The 20,325-nt window shown below is 39.0% G+C and overlaps 2 protein-coding genes across 2 annotated transcripts in view; both read right to left on the minus strand.

The window, feature by feature from the left end:
• The window catches only part of Afti (aftiphilin), a 142,388-nt gene that overhangs the window by 19,818 nt on the left and 102,245 nt on the right, over positions 1-20,325 (minus strand). The gene's annotated exons all lie outside the window — the stretch shown is intronic.
• Positions 1,763-3,533, minus strand: LOC137243182 (lipase 3-like). Its single transcript, XM_067770544.1, has 3 exons — positions 3,137-3,533; positions 2,332-3,054; positions 1,763-2,261 (listed from the first exon to the last, which is right to left on the minus strand). The coding sequence occupies exons 1-3, from the start codon at positions 3,221-3,223 to the stop codon at positions 1,884-1,886; spliced, it is 1,188 nt and encodes a 395-aa protein (XP_067626645.1). The 5' UTR covers positions 3,224-3,533; the 3' UTR covers positions 1,763-1,883.

Genomic DNA, 20,325 nt, shown 5'->3' on the forward strand with positions numbered 1-20,325 from the left:
CTAGAGTGACGCGCGGGAGGCTGCTTTCCCCAACTGCAAGTTCCGGGCTAAGTCCTTAGCTGTCGGATTTCTTCATAATCCTTATAGAGATTACGTGTTAATTTCCTGGGAGGCGGGGCTTTTTTGTTTGTTTAGCATTTCATTGCTCTCCTTTATGGGAAGTACGCTCGCCCTCACTGTGTAGATAATGTTCTGGAGACATCAGAAGACATTCCTTGGCAGTTCTGAGTGCGGTGTTTTGACGGGCCTGCAGTTTCTGCCAGTGCGTTTCTTTTGGGCTCGGTGACCATATTGGGGACGCGTAGCATACAACTGGCCGGCCAAACGATTTATAAATGGTTATGAGCGTTTCTTTATCTTTGCCCCAAGTGCTACCGGCAAGAGACTTAAGGATTTTGTTACGGGTCTGGACCTTAGGTACAACTTCGGATGTATGCTCGCAAAAATGCTGATTGTGATCGAACGTATTGTTCTGTATGTCCAATTTGGTCGACATTTGCTATGTCCACGTTGTAAATAAGGTTGCCCAGGATTTGGTGTGTGACGGTGTCAGATTTTGCGAGGTAAACTGGAAAGACTGGGGAGATAGTCGCTTATTTCATAGCATAGCTATGGATGGGCCGGAACGCGCTGTTATTTTCGTGCAGTCAACGTCGTGGGACATAATCGTAACTCATTGTGATGGAAAAGAAGCTTCGATTTGTAAAAGTTAAACAAGATTGGCACCCCTTGTTAAAGGTTATGCCTGTCTGGGATTGTGTACCCATCAGTGATATCTTCAAATCTTTTTGAGATCTCCAAACTAGGGCTGATGATTTCACCCAGGGTCATTTACTAGGGCTGATGATTTTAATCATTCAAATCGTCATCCGTCAGGCTACCCGTCCTAAGAGTAATCCTCTCATGTATTTTTGCAATACTATTCACTTGAATAAAGGCATCATACTGAAATTCGGCACACATAATCTTCTTACCACGAGTAGTGTTCTCACTATTAAGGGCATATACGGAATATAGACACGCCCCTTTTTATGTATCATATTTTTTCTACAAATAAAGTTATTTCATATTCCAGTAGCAAATTAAATTGGCAAACTTGTTCCCTATATAGAGCTGACTGGATCTGCATTAACAAATTTAAAAATGGGCGTGGCAACCTCCACTTATTAAAAGGGGTTTGATCAGTTTACGGTATCGATACATGAAAATGGTTAAAGATACAGTGATGAAATTTGGTATCTAAGCTTATTCACTCTGGGTAAAATTCAGAAAATCGGTGGATGACCACGCCCGCTATCTATATAAAAATACAGAAACGCGTTTTCTGAAGCAAACAAAGTGATATCTCCGTAAATTATCAAGCTGCAATGTTAAAATTTAGAGGGACTATCTCATAAGGACGAGTAAAAATACGCATTTAGTAAATTTAAAAGTGGGTGTGGTGACGCCTATTTAAACCCTTTAGAATAGTTTTGCGTCGACTTTAGGTAGAGATATCTTAACAACGGGTTAAGCTATAGTGATGGAAATTAGTAATATCTTCGCTCTTTCACTGAGAATCTTTTCATGGCAGAAATACATTCGGACTGCTTGGCAAATCACTGCCGAGGGGCGACCCCGATTATAATATATTTATTACTTTTCCCGGGAGTTGAACGCAGGACCCTCGGTGCGGTAGCTGGGTCTATAAATTTGTGATATTGAAAGTTACATTTTACTTTGTCAAGCTTCGGAACTATATAGGATTTTTGGCTCCCAAATGTAAAGGTACCACTTTTATTCTCACGTTAACATTTTTATGTAACGCCAACTTTTTCTTCTTTTTTGTTGAAAGTTTTTACAAAAAAAGACATAACTAGTTCATTTGACTTTTTATCAATCATTTATGCCTTCGCCATATCCTCCAGTAGTACTTTGTATACAACATCGCCAACACCCTTTCCGGTAACGAAATCAAAATGATTCCATTGAGTTTCGGGTACTCGATAGGCGCGTTTCAAGGTTTTCAAACGAATAAACAGTCGATTTGAATCCGAGAGTTCGGCTAAATAATCATTGTCACTGTAATATGCATACATTGGCACATCCAAATTTTCGAGATTGTAATCCGGTGGCTCTGTTGTACCATATACTTCCAAATTTTTTTCTACTCCATAGTCGAACTGACGAAATTTGCCCGAGAAGTATAATTGAGCAAAGTGTTGATATTGATTGATTGAAGCACCGGATGGATAAACAGCGAAAAGTTCTGGCATCTTTGTCTAGAAAAACAGAAAGGAATTGTGTTATATATATGTTAAAGTACGGATATAATTCAAATTTGATACTTACATTATTATGATATGGCGAGTCAAGACCAAAAGCATCGAGAAATAGATTGGTGCATACGTTTTGTGTCATTGAGCCGTCTTTACACATCTCAGTTGTAATTAACTCAAACGATCTGGAGCTGGCAAAAAGTTCAGTATTAGGGAATGTATTTATGAATGGACTTGGTTCAACCAACAAACTACCACCAACAACAAATAGAGAACTTTTCGTATTAATCATATAAGCAACCGGCGCCAAAAGATGTGCTGAACGTATGCGATCTAACATGCTTGGAAATAATGAACCCATCACAAAGAAGGCTGTTGTACCTTCTGAATGTCCAATAAAGTAAAGTTGATCTTCACCGGTTACATTGAGTGCATAATCAATCAATGCGGGTTGATCATAAACACCGATTTCATGCCAATCAAATTTCCAAAAATCTTCAGAATCGGAACTCAATGTGACATGTTTTCGTGAATATCTAGTACCTCTTGCATTGGGCAACCAAACATCATAGCCGGCATTAGAAAGCATATAGGGAAGACTTTCATCTGGACCATTAAGGAACCAAATACTGGAAGCGCAAAGGAAACCATGCATAACTAAAGCAACTGGACGTTGGCTGGCGCTATTTTTCAGTTTCGGTGAATAAGGAATGCGATACATTGTCAAAATGTAGCCATCAGAAGTTTGAACTTCATGCGTCTCCAAAGGATAGCCATGTTGTCCTACTAATGACTCCTAAAAAAAAAAAAATGTAGCAGACAGATATACATATATAAGGTTAAAATTAACCATGTGTGTAAATTAATTGCGTACTTACAGTTGTTACGGAGCTGGCAAATTCTTGAGCTGAACAAAATGTTGCTAGAAGAAATAACACAACAACTTTAAATGTATTAGCAGACATTGTTAATAGTCAAATACTAGAATAGTATTATCAACTATTTCAAATAGGGGCTCTGTATATATGCAAGATAAATAACCAAAAATTTTTAAGTTGATAAGTATTCTATGGCCCATGTCATACGGTCATTCGCGTTTCTGTGTTAACCACGTAACTAAATTTTTTATAAATTCCATTTTTTATAATCAGCTGTGCAAAGCTCATAGAGTATATTAACTATGTTGATATAACGGTAGCTTGTAACAGCATAAACTAATCGCGATAGATATAAACTTTCGTATAACAAAATGTTTAGGGTCAAAAAAGAAATTCATTTAGTCATGTTGGTCCGTTCGTTTGTCTGTAAATACCATAACTTAAGTAAAAATATTAAATTTTTTTATATGGGTTCCTTGGCACATATTATAACCAAATTGCGTATGTAGTTTGAAATAGCGCCCATTTAAAAAATTTTTTGGAATTTTAAAAATAAAAGGCGTGACAGCAACCCCTTTTGACAAAACAATTTTTTCAAATGTTATTGACAACAAAAACCCTTTAAGTTGTCACCACGAAACTCGGTAAACTGATTACGCTTGTTATAAAAAGCAACTCTGGGAAATATTTACAAAATCATTATTTTTTCGGGTTTCCAGTTGTGCAGAGATCTGCGATCATACCTGTGCTGAAATTTGTCCCGACATTTCGGATATACGTGCCTCCTGTGATTCCATCCTGAATGTTATTTGTGACGACATTTCGTGTCTCTTGCGATTCCAGTTGGGATGCCATATATGTCTTCTGTTCTTCCAGTTGAGATGACATTTGTCTTTCCTGGGTTCCAATCTTGGATGTTATACGGTTCTCCTGGGATTCCAATTGTGATGACATTTGTGACGACATTTGCTTCAACACTGCTAGTATCGCGTTAGTGTCAATGGATTCGGAGTCTCTAGCTTCTCCTCCATTTTAATCTCTGGCTCTTCCACAATAATTCCTTCTGCTCCCATCGCCTCTCGTAGTCGTGCCTGAAGTTCGAGTTTATTGCCGGTTGTATTCAATCCACAGCTCTCCAACTCCTTCTTCAGTTGCTGGATCCCCAATTCACTCCACTTTGCCATGTCCTTGTTGTATTCGAAATCTTCGGAATTTAGTGAAATTCTGCTTATTCCAAATCTTCTGCTAACGTTCGAATCGCTAAACTGTTGAACAAATAACTCCAATATTCAATAATGCAAGATGGTCTTTATTAGGCTACTTTGAAAGTACTTCACAATAACACTTATACTCACAATAACACTTATACTTCGCACACAATAGCGTGCTTAAATCAAACTGATTACTGATTACTCAGCATTAATTCCTTTCATACTCTCTGATGTCTCGTTCGCATACTTCTACCCGTTTCTTTTTCTAGAATTTACTACTTGTTTACAAGCTATAAACTCCAGATGCACGATTATAGCTTCTCGCATAGCCATATGCGCATGTATGTGACTGATGATTGCATACTTTTGTGAGACTATTTGTACCAAACGAGGAAAAAAAATGTACCAAATCATCCAAAAAAATGCACCAAAAGTCTTCGGATGCGAATTTGCTTCTTTATCCAAAAACTGTTTTTAGTCAGGAAACTTCCTAACACAAATTAAAGGTAGTATAACAGGGAAATATGATTTATGAAGAAATCCATTTCCAGTAAAAATAATAAATGGAGTTTATCGATTAAAGCGTACAAGTATGTACATATATAAATATTTCTTTATTGAGTACCAGTAAGGAACATAAAATTAATATTTAAAAAATGCAGAAACATTTCTCTCTCATGCTCTGCTGAAGCTCTAAACTCAGAATTAATTCCTCTATTATATCAAATTCAGATTTCGGAAACAAGTCCATAACTAAAGGCACAATATTATTTGTTTCACCGCTTAAAATACTTTCTGGTGAAAGCTTTGCCCCCCGCAACAAAGTTTTAGCATTCAAATTTACTTTCTTTAATAAAGTACTACAAAATTGTATATAAAATTATTTAGCACATCTTTTAAATATGTGTACGTCATCTTTTTCTAAAAGGTTGTTTGATAGAATAATATACACATTAACACCGCAGTAAACTTCGTCTGGGGATAAGTGATTTTCGTCTGAATCAATATTTAACATCCAAATAGGACTGGAGTCTAAATAAGATTTTTTTATAAAATTTCTCTCCATTTGATAAACTAAACCTTTTAATTTGGGAAGAAGTAAATGTATGCGAATATCTTCAGACTGCATTTCTATATTCACATTATTTATTTCATTTAAAATATAAGAAGGAAATGTAAAATATACTTTATAAATAGCAGTTTGAAAATTTTCAGATATACGATTAATATTTTGATTACTACTTTAATTTTCAAATACGTAAAGATTAAGGTATTACTTGAGGGCATCCCATTGCTCAAGAATTCTATCTATGACGAAATGTTCTTGAAAACTCTAAAAATCTGCCCTCCTAAGGGGAGTGTTACAAAAATGATAGTTTACGTCATTTAAAAATTTATCAATTTTATTGGCAAATGCATCACAAGCGGCCATTGAACAATATCCATTAACATGCAGATTTGGAACAACTTGCTTCAGCCTTGTTTGCATTCCGCTTTTTGCTCCCATCATAACCGAGCAATTGTCGGCAGTGAAACCAATCATATTTTCAAGTGGTATTTAATTGTCTTTCAACCATTTAATAATTGCATTGAAAATACCCTCCGCGCTACTATCGGTCAAAAGTATCAAATCTAAAAATCTCTCAATGCACTTTTTATCAAAAATTCGAATCGAAACTGCCACATTTTTTGATATAGATATGTACATATATTAGTCGTTTCATCGGTTATTAGAGAGTAATAATTCTTCTGACAAAATGCAATTATGGATTTATAATTTTCTGGCTCTGTTATTTGAGTTATTATTTTCTGTGTTTTAATTCTATTGATGCAATTTTAGAATCAGTTATGCTATTTTTCATAAGCATATTTAAATGATCAAAATTGCAAATGGCAAATTGTGCTCGGCAACAAAACATCTTAACTTTAACTCAAAGCTCTTTGCAGCTTGGCTTACTGAATTGCTTGTAAATTTATTGTCAACGTACTCTAGAACTTTCGGTGTAGTTTTGGCTAAATTTTCAGCTGGAATATGAGCTTCAGAGCACGCACGTCGTTTGATATGAACAAGTCCGCCCAGAAATGAAGAATTGCAACAAATACATTTGCTGATTTGCAAAGGACTCGAAGTGTAGTGCTGTATTTTACAAAAATGTACTAAATATGTCAATGTAATACCAACGTACTTTCGGGAATCAAAATGTACCAAAAAAAGTACAAATGTACCATGATTATCATCACTGTCTCAGATATATGCATGTGTTTGTGCGTTTCTCTCCGCTGCTTGTACGTATATATGTGTAGACATAATAATTAATTTTTTTATGTACATACCAGTGACTGCTTAGTATCAGCTTAGAGATGATAGTATGCCATAGTGTTGCTAATATTGGTCACAGTATTTTAATTGAAAAGAGCTCTCAGCTAGTTAGGTTCGGTAAGGTTGAACTGGCTGGTTCGTGGGGACCTTAAATAGACTGAATGAGTTCAGTATAAAAAAGCAACCGTATAAAAAACTAGGGCTTATGTTATAAAATGAATTTTTCCTCTTGTTAGATACTAGAATCTTTCTTAACCTGGCAAGCGCAGGACAAGATAAAAAAACGTGCTCGATCGTTCCTTTTCCAACCCGCACATTGACCAAGCATCTGACGCCAGAACGCAGTGTCCAGTCAGATTACCCGCCATGAGTTTTTAGTCTTCTTTTTTTTATGCTGGGAGTAACTTTTTTAGTCTAAAGTTGTAAGAGTCCCTCTTAGCCCCGCGCCTGGATCCACGCCTTTACCGCTTGGTTAGACATGTGCAACTCTCGACTTCTCTTGATCTCGTCTAATCATATCGGGATGTCTACGGATCAAGCATCGAGGGATTCGCCCCTCTAACTCGTCTACTTTTTCACTCCCATCTTTTCGCATAAGCGTTGGGACATACATAATATGTATGCTTCTCCCTATCTCGATTTTTTCTAGACACTTTTAGATGCTGTGCTAAGCGAGATTAGTACCTTGATTGTTGCTTGGTTGACGCAGTTGCAGTTTAAGCTATTTTTTTCTAGTGTTTCTACTGCTTTAGTTACGGCTCTCAGCTGAGTATATAATTTTCGGTTACACCCGAACCTAGGCACCTTTACTTGATTTTATTTGAAAACACTCATGAGACATTGCCGAAGGTGGGGTAGGAGTCAGTTTATCGTAAAATATTACCGCTCTGTCTTTGCGAGGTATGTACTTTTTCTGTATGCAATACGAAACTTTTCAACGAGCCCAAATATTTTCAAATAGATACTTAAAATGAGGAAGCCATTATTTAAAACAGTTGTCCGTCGATAAGAAAAACTTTTCTTGTATTGAGTACAATCCACATTTTTTTTCATTACTACTGTTTATTTAATGTATTGAAGAGTTTGTTTTCAATGGGGTTCGTCTGCTACGGCCCATTAGGGGGACTCATGAAAGCATATAAACTTATAGGGTGTAAAATTATATCCATTTACACACGCGGTTATATGAACGCACCTAGTAATACTCTTGATAAACTTGATTGTTTATCAGCTGTATTATGGCAAACAAATTTTTTTTTGATTGTTATACAAATTAAAAAATGCCAAGATTAAGTGAAAAATAAAAACTAAAACGTCTTTACTTGCTGATGTTGGAGATTTCTGATGAAAATGCCTGCTGTAATGTCTGCAAGGTTGCATTCCTTTGAGTTTACCGCGTTTACACAATGAAATGTGCACGTAAGTTTATACAAATTGTGTAAATGATTTTTCATACAAAATTTGACAGCTCGTTTACGCACTAGATAAATTTATACGTTTACACACTTTATAAGGCATTTATACGGTTACATGAGTCCCCCTATTATGTTGTATTTTTTTTTTAATTTCGATCAATGCACCGCACATCCAGTATTCATGCTCAATAAACACAGCAAAGTAATTCTGAAATTTCTTGTATCTCTCTGTTGTTTATAAAGCGGCGTCACTTCCCCGGAAGACACGAAATTCAGGGATTTAAGGGGTTCATAAGCGCAATTTATAGCTTCCGTGAACCAATTGTGAAGCTCACTTACGCCAGGCGATTCTTGTTGCAAATATGCGGGATGGCTTAGAAGGTTCAATGTGGCTATACTAAATCGTTCCCGAGATAGTCGGACCTAATGAAGCTTTTTACCGGAACGTGACGGATCTATATCCGGCAAAGGACCATCAAAATCGATAACACTCCTCAAAGGGGAACTATTATGCAAGTGCCCTTATCGTTACAACATCAATACAGCACAAATTAATATATTCGAATTGAATTCACTTAAGTTAAAGATAATACACTAAAAAAGAGAAAGAGAACACTTGTTCTCAAACAGAACTACTAATTCCGTTAAAAAATTAAATACACTGTTATCCCTGCCATTTAACCGACTGTGTTCTTACAGGGTCTTTGCTCAAGAAATAATGAGACGCACATATATAAACCAGGGCTCCCCTGTACACGTTCGGTTAATCTTCAATCCAAAAAAAAAGTAGCAGATATCGTATGAATTTTCTTGAGAGGTGGAAGCTACTTGAAAAACGGAGTTTTTCTTTGGCATTTCCTGAGCATAATTTTGTATGAAATTTTTCATTTCTTGTGATATGGATACCGTGCTTAAATATTGTCATCACACATCAACCACGAGCCGCTTAACAACAACGTTTTATTTAATAATTTGCGAAAAATTTAAAGAATGTGACATCAGAGCGGAAAATCTCTTCAAAGCCTTTACTCCCAGGAGTGGGATTCAAACCCGCACTCCTACGATGGTTGAGCTGTTACAAACGCATTCAGCGACGTCATGCCTTAGTTACTGTAAACTTATCCCAATTGCTTTCTTTGCCTATTTTATTCCTTGCACAATACATATTTCGTATATTGTCATGTGCCAAAGTTACGGTTTGTTTTTTTTTGCAGGTTGGCAGCTTTTGAGCTCAAAAAATACTCTTTGAAAAAGTTCGTCTGTTCGACCCAGTTTTAGTTAAAACCGAACTCGACCTCGCATAGTTTCGAACACAAACGCAATTTTTTGTTGTAGTTAGTATGTGTTAATATGGAGAATGTTTGAGCATAGAAACCCGGCATGGTATGTTTCCTGCGCCAAGTACTAGCTAAAACTGATAATGATCAATATCGGCGGGCCAGGCGAAGCCCCCGTCAGCTATTATCCAACGTAACCAGCTCGAAAATATTATATGCAGCAACAGTATGGCACGGATCTAAAATGGTCCACCAAAAAGATATAATAGCAGCCTACCGTATTACTGCTATACGAATAGCATGTGCTTATCGGGCGGTGTCCGACGACGCGATCCGTGTTTTATCCAGGAAAATTCCAGTAGATCTAATCTCAGGTGAAATGGCCTATCTGAATGGTATTGGAACTAGCCGACCACCTGAAGATGCTAAGAAAAGCTAGTTCGGAATATAGCGGAATGGTGCGAGCGAAAACACGGCGAAATAAATTACCACCTCACACAGATATTGAGGGGGGATGGCGGCTTCAAAGAATATCTACATAAGCGTGGAATAGAGGAGGATCCTTTCTGTCCACACTGTCCCTCCGAATTGGAAAGCGCAGAACACGTGTAATGTTTCACTGGTCTCGTTTTCACGACGAGAGACTCTATGTAAACCGAGTTTTGGAGAGGAGCCCTCCATTATGAATTCAGTTCCCCGAATGTGCGGACAAATAGATTGTTGGAATACTGTGAGTAAGATGGCCTTCATAGTTATGACGCAATTGATGCATGCTGAAAGGGAGTGCAGAGAAATCCACATACGAAGTAGAGGCGACTAAATCGCCTTTCCCCTCCGCGACGCTATGCCTAAAGGCGGTCCCACGGGGTGCGGACACATGACCAGGATTAGCCTGGTTTTATTAGGTCACTTGATGGTATTGCGCTACCCCAACTTCCAATAAAAAAAGCTAAAACTGATTGACTGGTTGCTTTATACAAGGTGGGAGCACGATGAGAGCTGATTTGTACTTTTTTTAATATGATTTGATACAACTTCCGGCGCAGTACGATTTTGACATTAGGCCATCGATTTGCAAAAACAAAGTACATGGAAGCTCTCGAGTTCACCACTGATCTACTCAAACAACGTTACTGAAGAAACTGAAAAACAAGTAAAGGTGTCTAAGTTCGGGTGTAACCGAATATTATATACTCAGTGTGAGCTTCAATTGTACATTTCATTTCAGAAAAATTACTTTTTTACATAACACGTGGCACCGCCCGTTTAAAAAAGAAATGCCTCCCCATTTCCTCTTACAATAAAACTTGATAAGTGAAATATCATTGATTCAAAACTATTTTTTGCCAAGTTATAGCTTATTATTCTAGTCTACGACCCTTTTAAACTTGTTTTATATCTAAGTTGCCGTGGTCTTTAACCGATCCCGTCCATTTTTACTAAAAATATTTTCTGCTATAAGAAAAATATGTGTACACAATTTCATTACGATATGTTAATTTGTCTTCGAGTTATGTCTCCCGAAACATAGAAAATTGCTTAGTCATAAAAGGGCGGTGAAACGCCCATTTTTTAAAATTTGAAGTTTTTCCTATTTATTGTTATAAATCCACTTGGGAAATGAAATACCATTGATATAAAGCTCTTTTTTGCAAAGATATAGCTTATTTTATTCGTCCACGACCCCTTTAAAAATCTTTTATATAAAAGTGGGCGTGGTCCTTAACCGATTTCGTTAATTTTTCTTCAAAGCGATGCCACGCCCATTTAAAAGAAATTTCTCAAATTTTTAGCAAGAGTCTCAATATCAGTCCACATGTCAAATTTCAACATTCTAGGTGTATTATTAACTGAATAATCAGGTTTTTTGTGTTTTCCAAAATGTTATATATATAAAAAGTGGGCGTGGTTATCATCCAATTTCTCTCGTTTTCAATACCAATATATTCTGGGTCCAGATAAGCTTGTGTACCAAATTTGGTGAAGATATCTCAATATTTACTCAAGTTATCGTGTTAACGGACGGACGGACGGACGGACTCTTAGTGTATTTCTGCCATCAAAAGCTTCTCAGCAAAAATTAATATTGTAACGAATTTGCCGCAAATCCTCTTATTTGCCCTTTTGCTAGGTTCGTATCGCTAAACTGTTGAATAAATAACTCCAATATTGAATAATGGAAAAATGGCCTTTATTAAAATACTTCACAACAACACTCAAACTGTGCAACGAATAGATTAATAACGAAACTGACTTTCGAAATAATACTGCTCGCTAGATATCGTCTTAGTTGTAACTGCTTGATAGCTCAAATCAAACTGAATTACAGCACCTCTACATCTGTCGCCTTTTATACTCTTTGATTTTAACATTCGCATCTTCAAGTCGCTTCCAGAATCTACTAGTTCAGCAGCTCTGAAACTTCTCAGTTGCACAATTTTATAGTTTTTCTCATTGCATACTTATATGAGTATCTCAGATATATGCATGTATTTGTGCATTGACTCTCCGCTGCTCGTATACGTACATGGTACATATATTTAGACGAAGTTATTGTTTCGTATATGTAGATACATGATGATTGAATTATTGATGTGCATTCACGTCACTGCTTAGCATTGCTTAGAGCTGGCAGCGCTCCTTAGTTTTGCTAATATTCGTAACAATATGCTTACAGATGCTCTTCGGAGTTAGCATAAAACATGTAGGGTCCATTCCCCCAATTTGGAGGAAAAATTCAAATAACTCGAAGTAAGTTGAAAGAGAAGCTCGGTCGAAACCTTCTCAGATGTATATTGCTCCTAGTATATTTCTATGTACATTGCATCTGTTATCACAAATCTTGACAACCGAAATAAAAAGTAATGCAACCAAAGCAGGTGTACAAAGGTTTTCATAAAACGTTCACAGTTTATGATACAACATTTAATTTGAATTCAATAAAAGAACAATGATACAAGCAAATATAAAACCTTCTCGCGATTTACTTCCGCGAAGATTTAGGCCGACCTTCTCTTCCAATTTGCCGTATTCCATTTAATTTTTTCTACAAATTGGCGGGCCCTGCATGTTTAATGCTGACTCCGACCCACAGCTGCAAGGCAGACAAATTTTTACTGTGAATATTTTCATAGCATAAATACACTCGGAGCATTTGCCAAACCCCTGCCTGGGAGTTTGTAGGGAAAATGAAACAGCAGCATATTCAAAATTGGAAGGGAAGCTTGGTCTTATTCTCCTCGAAGGTACACCGGCCCGAAATATCATTGTTATTGTTTACTTAGTAGGTAGTGTTCACAAAACAACTTATATCGACTTAGATGGTGGCTGTTATTATGGTACAGAACCTGCGAAGGACTAAAGTTTTGGTATAAAACGAAATATACCCGATTCTTCACTCTAATGTTCCAGGATCGTAATATGCGCAAGTAAATTCAAGCTTGAAACTGATTCGGAATTATTCTCCAAAAAGCGTTCCAGGAAGTATAGGCCATATACGGCCGTATTCTCAGGAGCGCAGGACAGGAACACAGAACGTACTCAACCGTTTCTTCATGCAACACACACTTCCCGCACTTGCTGTTTCTGACGAGGCCTAACTTATAAGCATGTGACGCCAGAAGGCAGTGTCCAGTCAGTATACCCATCTCTCTTCAGAGATATGAGCCACTTTGTGAGTCTAATATCGTAGGCTTTGCACATGATCTTAAAAATTTTGCATTCCCGCGCTTTTGTCCACGCCTTTCCTTCTTAATGGATAATATGGAACTCCAGTCTCCTTTTGATTTTTCCCAAGCGGATTGGGACGTCTATCGTCGACTCAGCGAGTGTTGCACCCTCCTTTGCCAAACCATCGGCCTTTTTGTTACCTTCTATCCTTTTATGACCGGGAACCCAATAAAGATGTATGGTCCTGCCTAAGTGAAGTTTTTCCAATGCTTCTTTGCATTCTAGAACACTTCTTGATGAAGAATTGTTTGAGATTATTGCCTTAATCGCAGCCTGACTATCAATATATATATTGACGCGACTGCAGCTTAAGCACGCTTCCTCCAGAATTTATGCTGCTTTCTTCACTGCTATAATTTCCGCCTGAAAAAAGCTGCAGTAATCTGGCAGCCTTTAGGATCTAATTATTTTTGGGTCGACACAGTAAACGGCACGGGACCATATATTCCATTTGTCCGATATTAGATGGCGCTATACTGAAGTGGCCATAAGGTCTGCTCTGAAGTTGCCCCGAGGCCTTAAGCCTTGTTGCAGTTGCTAAAGCGACGTTTTTGGCCGTTAGGTCTGTAGGCGGGACGTGTAGAATGGCATGCAATGCTGCTGTCGGGGTAGTTTTTAAGGCTCCCGTTATGCTAACCATAGATACTCTGTATACCCTCTCAAGTTTTTTGGTATACGTACTTTTTTATGTGGCTATCCACCAAACAAGAACCCCATAGTAAAGTATGGGTTTGACAATTGCCGTAAATACCCAATGAGAGAGTTTGGGTGATAGGCCCCTCGTGCATCCTAGCATCCTCTTGCACGCATACAGAGCCGCGGGGGCTTTCTTCGCTCTCTCTTTCACGTGAAGTTTCCACGACAACTTACTATCTAGTATATCTCCTAGATACGTTGAACTATATTTTTCTTGCAGAGTTACCCCTCCAAGTTTAGGATTAGTCCAATAAGGGACCTTTTCTTTCTAGTAAATAATACTAGATCGGTTTTTTCCGCGTTGGCGGTTAATGCAGTATCGACTGACTTGCCTTTGGTGTAAGCATGTTGTGCTGAAGAGAATAATTCCTCGTTCATTTTTGATTTTATATACACATTTATTAATCTGTCTAGGGTTATGAGTAGAAAAGATGTCAAACAAATAGGTCTCTAGTTTTTCGGGTGCAGATGACTGGCTTTTCCCGCTTTCGGTCTCGCCAAGAATAGTACACTGGCTTTATGAGATGGTGGTCAAACCGATTCTGCTATATGGGGTGCTGGTCTGGTGGAAAGCACTGGACACGGCGAGCACCTCCAAAATGTTAGTGTCAGTGCAACGGACGGCGCTGATCGGTATCAGTGGCGCTCTCAGAACAACGCCTACCTTGGCACTGAACGTCATGCTGAACATATACCCAGTAGATATTGCGGGAAAGGCGGCCGCGGCAAGGTCGTTGGTCAGGCTTCGTGATATGGGATATAGACTTTCTGACCGCGGACACTCTAGCCTTCTTACCAGTTTCGACTTCATCCCGGACAGAACGGACTACTGTATGCCGATAACAGCTCCCTATACAACCTTCACCCCAGTTATTCCAGAGAGAGAGGATTGGGGAAGAGGAATTATCTGGGGCATGGGACCGGTTAACTTGTTCACGGATGGGTCAAAGCTGGATGGAAAGGTTGGTGGGGGGGTCTTTTGTCAAGAGCTAAATTTAAGCCGCAAGTTTAAGTTGGCTGATCACTGCAGTGTATTCCAAGCGGAAATTGCTGCGATTAAGGATGCGGTGGATGGAACGCTATCCAGTGCTACCACGGTTAGGGAATTTAACATCTACTCTGATAGCCAATCGGCTATCAAGGCCTTGAGCTCAACTACAGTGCGATCGAGGGTGGTCTGGGAGTGCCTGACCTCGCTTGCGATTGCATCGAATTATTTTACAATTAAGATTATCTGGGTCCCGGGCCATAGTGATATCCCGGGTAACTGTCAAGCGGATCTCTTAGCCCGCATCGGTACAACTGAACCGGATGAAGATGGCTGTAGGGACTTCGGGATCCCGCTGGCCACCTGTGGATTGCTCCTCCATAGCTGGGCCTCGAATCAGCTCAGCAAACGTTGGGCGGATACCACGTCTTGCAGGGTAGCAAGATCTTTCTGGCCGAAAGTGGATGGCAGGAGGTCTGCTGAAATAATTGGGTTCACTAAGGCTCACCTATCAATGGTCATTGGGGTTTTGACAGGGCACTGTCCCATGGGTATCCATGCGGTACGTCTCAATATACTGGAAACTCCATCCTGCTGCAGCTGTATGGAGGATGATGAGGTGGAATCACCAAATCACTTTATGCTTGATTGTCCAGCTTTTGCCAGAATTAGGCGAAAGTACTTCGGTCGCGACTCACTTGGATCTCCCGAGGATATATCCAAAGTTGAGATCGGTATCATTCGGAGCTTTATCGTTGCTACCCAACGATTCTCTAAGTAGCTGGATCTAGGTCACCGTTATTTTTGGTGTATGTGGTATCACAACGGACCTTCGTGTTGTCCAAGTGAGCTATCCTTATCAGGGCAGCTACCACCTAACCTATCCTATCCTATCCCGCTTTCGGTATGCAGACTACTCGCGCCGTTCTCCAAGATTGCGGGACGTGGTTCAGTTTTATGCAAACCTCAAAGATTATTCTTAGCCATTCTATAATCGTTCCACCGGCCATCTGCAGCATAGCAGGGAATATCCCATCTGGGCCCGGAGATTTGAACATAGCAAACATTTTTAATGCACATTCAATTTTGGTATTTGTCATCAATTCTGGTACCTCTCGCTCCATATTAGGACTGTAGACGTGGTTACATAACTTTTCCGCATCTTCTTCTTTCTTTTGTTAAGTTGTGCCTCAAGGGATTCTTCACTATTGTGTGACCATTCCCCGTAGTCCATTTTTCTCGATCCCTGGAGTGCAGCTCCTTTAGATAGGACTTTCCTCAGTCTCACCGTTTCGCTGGAGCTTTCTATGTCGGCACAGAAATTCTCCCATGAACCCCGCTTTGACCTGTTGATTTTCCGTTTATAGATCCTCAACAGATCTCTGTATTCGTCCCAGCACTCGTCGCTTTCCGCAACGTTTGCCAGCTTAAAGATCTTCTTTATCTGCCCTCCAAGAAGATTCAGCTCCTTACTCCACCATGGTGGCTTTGCTTTCCCTTGAGTCTTCTCAGAGGACAAGCTCTGTTGTAAGCAGTTGTCAGCGCCTTTGATAAGAAGTTGTTGCACTCCTCCAACTCCTCTACGGTGGCAACTTCTTTAGGCTGCCCCAATCTTCTTGATACTCATTTCTGATATGTGTACCAGTCCGTTTCCCTAGGGTTTCTAAAGGTTTTCGGCTTCTCTAGCCTCTTTAGGGGGATTCTGAAGCTGATATATGCTTGGTCTGAGATTGATGGCCTGTCAAGGACTCTCCGTTCATATCCCGATAAATACTGCTCAGAGCTCAATGTGATATCAAGCACATTGCTTGACGTAGGACCAGCATATGTAGGCACGCTACCCCTGTTGGCCACCTGCAGACTACTCTGTAGTATGTAACAAAAAAGAGGCTCACCTCTATCATTAATATCGTCCCCTCCCCATACGCTATGATGTGCATTCCCATATGCACCTATGACAAGCCGTCCTCTGCACCCTTCCTTTAAACTATTTTAAAAATGGTGTATAAGGTCATCCCTCGGTGTCTTGCAATCTTAATATTACAGTTAATTTACGGCAAGAGGTAAACCCTCACAGCTGGGCCTCGAATTTCGGCTCGTCCCCACCAAACAACTGTTTTTTTGAACGCCATCCGCGAACGAGCTTGGAATGTCTTTACTGTAGGCAAAACCTAGAAGGTTCGACGTGGTCATTTCAAATCATCCCAGAGATGGTCGGGCTAGTAACTTAATGGTGTAAATTTACGGAATGTATCGGCTAAATGCCCAGAAAAGAATTATTATCATCAAGAATACTTCCCAAAACCTTCGAGGAGTGTCTTTGTCGCTACAAGAAGAAGAAATGTGTTTTAGGGTTAAACTTTGTATATTTTATGTCGCCATGATCTTACCAGAGAAACGGAAAGGCTCCATCAAGAACCAGGATTTAAGCTATAAAACAAATATTTCGTGTGCGCAAACAATAGAAACTGCATAGGATGGAGGGTTGCTACTTTTAGAACGAACAATTCTGCAAGTCCTAATACCTGAAGCCTGTGGCGAATGCAGCGTTTCATACTGAAGCCAGCGCTCGTAGCTCTTTCATCACTGACCAATCCCAATTTAAGAGTACAAATTTTGTTGGTCTTAGGCCAATAGACTTGTCATAAACTTTACCACATTGCAGTTGATCATGCGAAAATCTTGCATCCATTTCATATATGGACGTCACCGAGTACGCATAAGCTCTTCTTTGCATGAATGTCCACCCAACAAGGACTCCGTAGCACAGTTTATGTTTCCCATATATAGTGTCGTGGAGGTTTTCTTCAGGCACTCCTCCATACCACAAGCTTCCCCGACAACTTACTGTTCAAATTGATTTCCAACTATATTTTACTGTGTTTAAGCTGCTGTGACTTAGTAAAATTTTGAACCATATAGTTTCGTGTGTACAATCCGGTGTCCTCAACACGACATCATATGCCCCGAAATGTATATCGCGAAGCGAGAGAATCAGAGAGCTAATTATTGGCGGGAATTCGCCACTTATAAATATTGTAACGAATTTAGTGAAATTCCGCCTATTTGCAACCTTCTGCTAACGTTCGAATCGCTAAACTCTGGAATAAATAACTCCAATATTCAATAATGCAAAATGGTCTTTATTAGACTACTTTGAGAGTACTTCACAACAACTCTTACTTCACCACTAATTGCGTGTTTAAATCAAACTGCTGCTTACTACTCAGCTTTCGCTGCTTTTATACTCTGTTGTCTCGTCCACCCATTTCTCCTAAGGTCTAGTAACTTCTCGAAATTCATGCTTGGTTACCATCTATATATGTACATGTATATTTGTAGTTTATCCATATGCGTGTGTTAATGTGAGTACTACTTCGGCTGATGATGACATGCGTTTGGGAGTATCTTCCTTGCTTGTATGTAAGTAAATGTGAGTATGTGAGTAAATGATGATTGATTTGATGTACACAAGAGTGGCAGCTTACTTTATTGTTGTTGTGCCTTTATTTACTTAAGCGCCAAATACACGACACGAACATTTCCGCGAACATTCCCGTTATGTCATGTTCCTGCGACCTTTTCTGTCGTGTATGGTGGTGTTTGCCAGTTCGCGCAAATGTTCGCCAAAAACCAAAATATTTTAATTTTTGGCGAACATTTGCGCGAACTGTTCGTGCGTGTATGGCGAAATAGCTCATAATCGTAGTAATTTCTGAACGGAACAGACGTGCGCGGAAAAGTAAAATGGACAATAAAAAATTTCTGAGTGAATTTATTCAAATGTATAAATCTTTGCTATCATTGTGACAAGTAAAAAGCAAAGATTATTGTAATAGAATTAAAAAGAATACTGATTATGCGACTCTCTGTAACTATTTTCCCAATCGTTTGGGGCGCAATTGCTGTCAAAAATTTTAAGTCTTCAAAGCGCAAAGTTAAAGCAAGGCGGTGATGAGGGGGAATCGCTTCTCTCATTATTGTACCCCGTTTCGTTATGAGTGGCAAAATTTTTTGTAAAAGTTGGTCAAATGTTGCCTTGCTCATACGAACGTAATTTTTAAAATCATTTTGTGATGTGAATCCCAGTTCTTTAATAAGCTCACTTTGTCCAAGAACTGCTCGTTTTTTAAACCATTCTTTGCACCAAATTCTTTTTTTGCGATCTTCTCTCTTTTTTTTACGCTTAATTGCCACAGCGAGCAATATTGCTGCAGCACAATTTTTGTCCGTATTCATCGCTGTCTGAAAGAGAACTAATGTTCGGCCAAAAGTTCGTATGGTGTATGGCCAAAGCTGCTCACATTTCCGCGAACATTCCCGTTATGTCATGTTTCTGCGACCTTTTCTGTCGTGTATGGTGGTGTTTGCCAGTTCGCGCAAATGTTCGCCAAAAATCAAAATATTTTAATTTTTGGCGAATATTTGCGCGAACTGTTCGTGCGTGTATGGCGAAATAGCTCATAATCGTAGTAATTTCTGAACGGAACAGACGTGCGCGGAAAAGTAAAATAGACAATAAAAAATTTCTGAGTGAATTTATTCAAATGTATAAATCTTTGCCATCATTGTGGCAAGTAAAAAGCAAAGATTATTGTAATAGAATTAAAAAGAATAATGATTATGCGACTTTAATCGAAAAATTAAAAAATTTTTTATAAAAGTTGGTCAAATGTTGCCTTGCTCATACGAATGTAATTTTTAAAATCATTTTGTGACGTGAATTACAGTTCTTTAATAAGCTCACTTTGTCCAAGAACTGCTCGTTTTTTAAACCATTCTTTGCACCAAATTCTTTTTTTGCGATCTTCTCTCTTTTTTTTACGCTTAATTGCCACAGCGAGCAATATTGCTGCAGCACAATTGTTGTCCGTATTCATCGCTGTCTGAAAGAGAACTAATGTTCGGCCAAAAGTTCGTATGGTGTATGGCCAAAGCTGCGAACAAGATTGCGGAATGTTCGCGGAAATGTTCGTGTCGTGTATTTGGCGCTTTAGTATCATATTAGTGATGTGAATCAATTAGTGATGCTAATATTCGTCACAATATTGAAACATCATCTGCATTCGCCGTGAGTTTAACGAGTCCTTCGTCGAATCGCCTGCGTACGCTTTTAGCATCCTCCTAGAAGGGGGAGCTTTCGGCCCAGCGAGTGCTTCAGTTGCACTGTGTGGACTTCGCTGGAAAGTACGGATGTGATGGTTGGCTGGGATTTATATATAAGAGATGTACCCAGAAAACACCGCAGTACACGAGAGTGACTTTAAAATGATTTGCATCGGAAGGATTTGTAAGAGTGTGCGAACGACATTACGAAAGTTAGGCTGCTCCTGTGCTCTTTGGTCTGGTTACTTTACCAGCTGATATAACATTAAAACAAATAGAATCGACATGGAAGTCTTTATAGAGAACAGAGAGTAATTACGTATTTTATATTGAGCGCTTCCATATGATGTGCATACCACGCTTTAAGCTGATTAATATTGTCTAAACAAGCACAGTGAAAAGAAAAACTAAATTTGTAATGGTAGAATTAAAAAGTTTTCAAATTAA

This window comes from Eurosta solidaginis, chromosome 1 (assembly GCF_040869045.1).
Source record: "Eurosta solidaginis isolate ZX-2024a chromosome 1, ASM4086904v1, whole genome shotgun sequence".
Lineage (NCBI taxonomy): Eukaryota > Metazoa > Arthropoda > Insecta > Diptera > Tephritidae > Eurosta > Eurosta solidaginis.